This window comes from Nicotiana sylvestris, chromosome 9 (genome assembly GCF_000393655.2).
Source record: "Nicotiana sylvestris chromosome 9, ASM39365v2, whole genome shotgun sequence".
Taxonomy (NCBI): domain Eukaryota; kingdom Viridiplantae; phylum Streptophyta; class Magnoliopsida; order Solanales; family Solanaceae; genus Nicotiana; species Nicotiana sylvestris.
In genome coordinates this window covers 2,685,753-2,693,135 of record NC_091065.1, presented here as the reverse complement: position 1 = coordinate 2,693,135, position 7,383 = coordinate 2,685,753, and the positions used below count along the sequence as shown (strand labels likewise).

The 7,383-nt window shown below is 36.8% G+C and overlaps 2 protein-coding genes across 2 annotated transcripts; one reads left to right on the top strand and one right to left on the bottom strand.

Moving 5' to 3' along the window:
• On the bottom strand, nucleotides 1–828 carry LOC138876957 (uncharacterized). The gene is made up of 2 exons (XM_070156241.1): nucleotides 354–828; nucleotides 1–200 (listed from the first exon to the last, which is right to left on the bottom strand). Exons 1-2 carry the CDS (start codon nucleotides 826–828, stop codon nucleotides 1–3), a joined length of 675 nt encoding a protein of 224 aa, XP_070012342.1.
• Nucleotides 829–6,789: 5,961 nt separating this feature from the next.
• On the top strand, nucleotides 6,790–7,383 carry LOC138876956 (uncharacterized). The gene has a single exon (XM_070156240.1). The coding sequence runs from the start codon at nucleotides 6,790–6,792 to the stop codon at nucleotides 7,381–7,383; it is 594 nt and encodes a 197-aa protein (XP_070012341.1).

The window sequence follows — 7,383 nt, the reverse complement described above, 5'->3', positions numbered from 1 at the left end:
TCAATCTACACCTTTACCTGCCCCATGCCCGGTCTGATTATGAGAACCACGAGCCTGAGGTGGTGCAACTGCAGTAGCTGAGGAACTAGAAGGACGAGTTGATCCACCACTTAAATTACCTCGCAACTTTGGGCAGTTGGCTTTTATATGACCAATGTCTCCATAGTGATAGCAACCATGAAACCCGAGCTTATACTGACCTGAATGTTGTCGCTTACATGTTCCACAAAGACCTTGTTGGTGTGAATGTTGCTCATTCTGACTTTGGCTATGCGAGGATGATGTCCTAAAATTCTGATTCTAGAGAGATTGATTTCCATAACTCTGAGTATGTCTGAAGGAAGACCCACTACCTGACTGATGACTAGACTGAGCTGGTGCTAATGACTCCTTATTAGAGGAATCCCTTCCACCTCCGCTGGATGTACCATTAAACCTGCCCGCTATCCGGGCTTTCTTGTTATGCTTTTTTTCTTCTCTCTTTTGATGTCTGTCTTTTTCTAAGTGCTTGGAAAATCCCACAACAGAGGAGAAGGCTGTCATCCCTACTGATGTAGCTGATGTCGTATCCTTAATGCGGTAAGCTAAACCGCCAACAAACCTACGAATCTTTGCTTTTTCTATCTTAACCATGTGAGCAGCATGCTTAGCTAACCTTATGAATTCAATGTAGTACTCTTGCACATTTTTATTCCCTTGCTTTAGCTGTTCGAACTCTATAGCCTTAGCTTTCCTATCCTCTTCTGGGATAAAGTTAGCCATGAAGGCCTCTTCAAATTCTTCCCATGTAGGCGGACCATCATCTTCATCTCTTTCCTTTTGCCACATCTAAAACCAAGTGCCAGCCACATCTCTAAGCTGGTGAGCAACCAGCTCCACAGCTTCATCATCAAATGCTTTCATCACTCAGAGGGCTTTCTTGACACCCTCCAGCCACAATATTAGATCTTCATCAACTATAGAACCATGGAACACTAGAGGACTCAACTTTAAAAATGCATTCACTCTTGAGGACTCAGAATTGTTCTGTCTATTTGATTGAGATGGAATCTCATCTGTTCTCTTGTTCTGGTTGGCCATAAAGGATTTAAACATCTCCATAGCACTATTGACAGTATTAAACATCTGACCCATCTCGGAAGATATAGTTGCCTGAGCGGGAGCTGCTGTTGGGGGCGGCATTGGATCCTGAGGTACTGGATCATCATGCTCTACCCCTTCTTCATGTTCAACCCGGGGTACTTGAACACCCTTTATGGATTTACTTTTCCTTTTCTGAGTTGGAGCCTTTTTAGTTCTGCCTTGAGCCACAATGGTAGCAATAGTTTCTTGAGCAGCATCCTGAGTGTTGGTGTTAGAGTTGCGAGTATGAGCCATTTCTGCGAGTTTTGGAGAAAAGAATACATTAGATAATTTCATAGGGGTAGGCTCTATTTTACGATCTAAAGTATGAAAAAAATGAGACTTTTCCTAAATGCTTGTAGCCTCCTGTTTATAAGTATGACGCGCTTCATACACATAAACAAGACTCTACTAACACGGTTTCATAGACCCCTAGGACTCCATAAACCTGAGGCTCTGATACAAAGTTTGTCACGACCCAAGACGGGACCGACACTTGATAACTAAACATGACCGAGCGAACTATCTATGCTTATCAAATCTATTATAACTCCAACTTTCTATGCAACAAGGCAATACTCTAACCAAATACTTTTGATTAATTTAAATATTTAAATAAATCAACTCCAAAACTTTATTCGTAATAACTACTAAATTACTGCTCAGTTATTATCAAAAACATCTGAATCTTAACCCAACGACTATGTCTATGAAACCTCTACTGATAAACTGACACACTGCTCAAGACATGAGATTTCCTGGTCAGTTATCTAAGTAAACAAAAAATAACTAAATAAAGATGACTCAATGGAATACTCCACGAACAGAAGCGGAGCTCACCAATAGCACTAAAAGAGAAGGAAGTCCTAACCCATAGCTTGCTCGCCTGCAAAATCAGTTCCTACGTTGTACTGCAGACCAACGTAGTTTCCCAAAAAAGAACGTCAGTACCATCTATTGTACTCGGTGAGTCTCAACAATTGGGGAAAAACTTTAATAACATATACATTTACGAGCAAAGGTTCAAAGTGTATGTAAAATATAAAGCTTATAAGAATAGCTCTAAAATAATTACATAATAGCAGTTTATGAATATTCTAAAAGAAATTCTTTTCTCTTTCTAAACAAATTACTTCTCTTTATACCTTGGGAGTTCCAACTATCCTGACTTAATTCTGTCTCATTCACCGTGTGATCGGCACGGGTTCTATCCCAACCTGATCGAATAGGCTCAATCCACGAGGTGTCACTCGCTTCATGGTTCTCAGCGCTCATGTATCATAGCTTAGCATAGCTAAGTAAATTCTCAACAATGAGACCCTCGGCTCATGTGCTCCCAACTTTGGCACAAGTAGTTTCAGGAAGTCAACGCCTTGGTCAGAACCCTCGGTCGGGACGATGACCCTTTTTTAGAATAAAGGATACTCCCAAAAATCTTTTCTTTCTAAAACATCTTCTTGTGACTTTTCAAGTCTAGATCTTTTCTTTATAGAATATCATGTACATGCTCATGCTGGTATCCTTAAATGTAAAGTCTGTCAGAAGAATGAAATAAACATGTAAAAGTATTCCTAAAGATTCTTAATTATTCATAAATTTTCAACATGAAAATAGCATATAAGAATAACACAAAAATCTGAAAATATGCACGTATATCATAATAAATCGTCTAAACTTTTGCTAGAACAATTCTAAGTTAATAGATACTCACTCGCTCCAATTAAGTAAATATAAACTCTTTTAAGCAATTCATCAAACACCTTGTATGCGTGCTTTTGTGAGTTAAACCACTTTAGTAAAGGGTTGTATCAACACACCTCAATATTCCTTTAGTCCAATTTATATTCATCAAATAATTGATTCTACAACAACCAGTGAGTTTTATTTGATTCCAAAGTTTCACACCCAAACATGAAATTTGATGGTGATACAGAGAAGGAAAAAAATTAACTATTCAACTTTTACCTATTACTACTATGAGGTAATTGACAATAGAGAATTTCACATACCTGAGTTTAAGAATTAGTGATTTGCAAAGAACCCTAGAATTTTCTTTGCCTGTGTAAGTATTTCGCTAACGCCTCTTTAGTTTTTTGTTGGGCAACATAATGTCGAGCTTTGTTTTAAATTTTCCTAAGGCTTACGCCTTTTGCATGCTTATTGCCAAGAGTTCTTTATGGGCTTTGTTGCACGTGACTTTTTTTTTTTTTTTTAACTTAACTAGTATTTAATTATTCCTACTTTCAATAATTGGTAATATTAAAATTATTAATATTCCCTAATTGTACATCCATTTATTTATAAATAGAGAAGTAACTCAAAATCAATCACAAGTGTTTTAATCTGTAATAAAAGTATAATTTAAGATTATAAAAATTAAATTTTATATTTAGCGAGTCTTGAAATTTTTATAGGTTTGAGGAGTGTTACAAGAACAAAGTAAAATAATTTTTGTGTAACAAAAGAAAGAAAAGTGACTTTTGGATAATGAGCATGTTAGAAAATAATAATCAAAATTGGCTTTGAGGCGTGAAAATCGACTGTCCTTAAAGAGTTATCGCCTGTATACTAATTTAGGAAAAATACAAAACGATTCTCTTCAGGATACAACAAAGCCTGCAGTAACACTTGTGATTTTCTATATCCACTTCGTTGGAATTCTTGTGTATTTATAGGCAACCAATAGACCATTTCAGAAAAGATGTCTTGTTTCACAAACAGACACGTCTATTTATTCGAATTTTGAATTTAAAATTCAAATAAATAAATAATTAACTCTAGGATCTCGTGCCTGTTGAGTCAATCTCGTGCCTGTTGAGACAATCTCATGCCTGTTGAGTCAGTCGCGTGCCTGTTGAGACAATCTCGTGCCTGTTGAGACAATCTCGTGTCTGTTGAGACAATCTCGTGCCTGTTGAGGCAATCTCGTGCCTGTTATGTGCTATTTCATAATGATCAGTTCCGAGGCTAACAGGCACGGTACGAGTAAGGTCGGTCCCGGGAGTGTTTCACATGACAGGCACGGAACTTCTTTCTTCCGATGTGGGAAGAATCCAACTTCCAACTTGCCAATAACAAACTATCTTACAATCCCCCACTAGTTTGTTATTTCACTTATAACACTTGTGAATAATTGAAAGTATCTTTTACAGATTTGAACTTTCCTTTAGTGTAAGTATATTAAAGTTTTGACGAAGTTAATGGTATCTTAAGATTTGAACCACAAATCCTTGTGCCAAAACCGAAAATACCACACACACAGCGTTATCTAGTAGCTTAGAAAATCCAGTATTCGCTTTAGCACGTTTACGGCCATGTGCTCATCCTGAATTCATGAATATTTACAAGATCAACCCTTTAAATCTTGCTAGAAGCGGCACCACTTCAATATTCATATAGGTGGAATTAGTTACTATGTCCCTGTTACTCCAGACATTAATAATTCCATTAAGATTAATCAACCTCTTCATGTAACAGTATGCACTTTGGAGTTTGTCTTTATGCCCCTGTTATAACAAGCATTTAACAACTCCTTAACTCCTCATATAACAGTAAGTAGTACAATAGAATTAGGGCTCCTAAAGAGGAGATCAGTGCTTAAACAATACAAGGCACGGAACTTCTTTCTTCCGATGTGGGAAGAATCCAACTTCCAACTTGCCAATAACAAACTATCTTACAGAGCATAAGGTAGAATGACTTTTACGTAACGAAAAAAAAAGTAACTTTTGGGTAATGAATACAAAATTAAACGGCTACTCATAAAATTTACTCGTTATAATTGCGGACCTAGAAATAACAAGTCCTTTTAATTGGTTTTTGACTTTGACATAGGAGGAAACTTCTGCACAAAAATCTGCAAAATATTTATGTACACAAACACACGCACATAGGCACACTCAGATTTTAATAAATTTACTCAAACTCAAACTAGTCCCCGTATTCCTATAGGAGTGAACCTTGACAACATCTGACCTAGCAAATTTTGTACTGATGCCAAAATCCTAATAAATATAGAGAAGTTTACGGAAGTCGTTCTTCAGATGATAATACTCAAACGTAAGAACGTTAAGCTAAATGTCAGCATGTGAAAGATCTTGGTTAAATCACGAGGAGAGAGCTTATATTCGTATAGCTTGGCGTGAATAAAAGATCTATGTATTTCATGACCAAGTCTAAAATCGAAGGCAAACTCGAAACACAAAAAACAAAAACAAAATTGAAAATCAGCATAGCATAAATGCTCAAAAAGGACATAATCTATTCCTTTCATTTAGGGAAAGTCGTCAATGCTCAAACCAGATTTTTTTTCTTTCTCAAACTGAGAAACAGACCATTAATGTGATAAACGGACATAACAGTCGCAACATATTACCTCTTTTATATCTAATAAATTTCATATATGCTTCACATAGATTTAACGAAGGGAAAGAATTAACAAACAAGCAAAAAGAAGTAACAACAAATAAGAGCTACTGGAGGAAAAAAACGAATAACTTACATTTATCAGAGAACCACTCGTTATAATCATTACAGGTATTCCTCGTCGACTTTTATAGTGGGAATTTGAGCAATTTTGGCCAAAAATCCCCCTTCTCAAATTCTAGACTTGGTTTGAGCAATGGGCAGCTAGAAATATATAGGGCAACGAAAGATATCCAGCTTAGATAGGGATTGGAGATTACCGCAATAACAGATGTGCAGCAGAGAGAGGAAGGACGGCTCAAAAAGAAGTAACAACAAATAAAGAGCTACTGGAGGAACTCTTGTAGAAAAGTTTGCTCAAATTTTCCTTGCCTAGTGAGCCTGGGTACGAGGTGGAGCTCTCCTTGAGCCAGGCGTCACCAGGCCTTGGGCGAGGGCTCTTGACTTGCACTGATTTCTCCTTTTTCGTGCTCTTTTCCTGTACTTTCAACATCCTCTTGTGCAACCTTAATCCCTCCATGCATTCCAAGGACCCTACACATAAAAGCAACTCGATTAAGCTCAAATATCGCACAATTTATTATTAAAACACTCAAATGTAAGGTAAGTAATGCACTAAAATTATAGAACTACAGCCAAACATCAAAATATTCTCAAAATTTCATTTTCAGACTGATGAAAGAGAAGTAGTACCTTTCTTCAATTACACTTTACTAATAGAGCACAATCGAGGTGTTGTTGTCTATTCAATATGTGAGAAAAATAAAGTAAAGTTGATTTTTTAGAGAAACATAGAATTCTCTAGAATGTCCTAGTGTAGTATTCTTTATATTTATCTAGTAGACATACCTAGATGTTCTAGAATGGGAAGTTAAGAAAAATCTAGATATTCTAGAGTCTTGGATATTTAAGGAAGATATTAGTAGAATGTGATAGAATTGTCTAGATTATTTTTGTATCTAGAATTATCTCTAGACTAGTATAAATAGGGGTGTCTTGTTCATTTGTAAGGAAGCCAAAATCAAGAAAGCCTTCTTTCCTAAATAAGTTCTAAAATCTCTCTTCCCTTTTCAAGCTTCCTCTTCTTTAGTTGAATCCTCCAATCTTGGTTAACGATCTTGGGCTAGCAGAAGATCTCCGAATAATCCTCTTCTTCTGCTATTCTTTACATGGTATCAGAGATATAAGTCGGCTTCTGGATTTCAAGGTCGGGTTAGTAGTTGATTCAACTGGTTTCTTTAAATGGATTTGGCTAGTCGTGCTAATGGACTGTGGATGGAGTTATTGAACCAGTCCAACTACAAGGTATGGAAGAGTTGTATGGAGTCATACCTTGTAGGTGAGGATTTGTGGAAAGTTGTCAATGGGAGCAACACAAGTCCTCTTGCTGGCGTACCGGAAAATAGCAATGCGCGTAAGAAGTGGAAGCAGATTAATGCTAAGGCGGAATTTATCCTAAAGAGGTCTATCTCTCCTAATTTATTTGATCATATTATAAGGTGTAAATCAACTCATGAAATATGGAGGACCTTCGATCGGCTGTTCAACAAAAAGGATGAAGTTCGGCTACAGATTTTGGAGAATGAGTTAGCTAACACCACTCAAGGTAATCTCTCTATCGCCGAGTATTTCTTGAAGGTTAAAAATCTGTGTTCTGAAATTTCTCTATTGAATCCGGACGAGGCTATCTCTGAAGCACGGATAAGAAGAACAATTATTCGTAGCTTAAAGCCAGAATATATTCCCTTTGTTACATCGATTCAAGGATGGGTTCAACAACCATCTTTGGAAGAATTTGAGAATTTGCTATCGTCACAAGAGCTATTAGCCAAATAG

Coding starts and splice junctions, on each gene's coding strand:
- LOC138876956 (XM_070156240.1), top strand. CDS start 6,790: ATGGATTTGGCTAGTCGTGCTAATGGACTGTGGATGGAGTTATTGAAC.
- LOC138876957 (XM_070156241.1), bottom strand. CDS start 828: ATGTGGCAAAAGGAAAGAGATGAAGATGATGGTCCGCCTACATGGGAA. Junction 201..353: donor TCAGTCTAGTCATCAGTCAG/GTAGTGGGTCTT, acceptor GACAACATTCAG/GTCAGTATAAGCTCGGGTTT.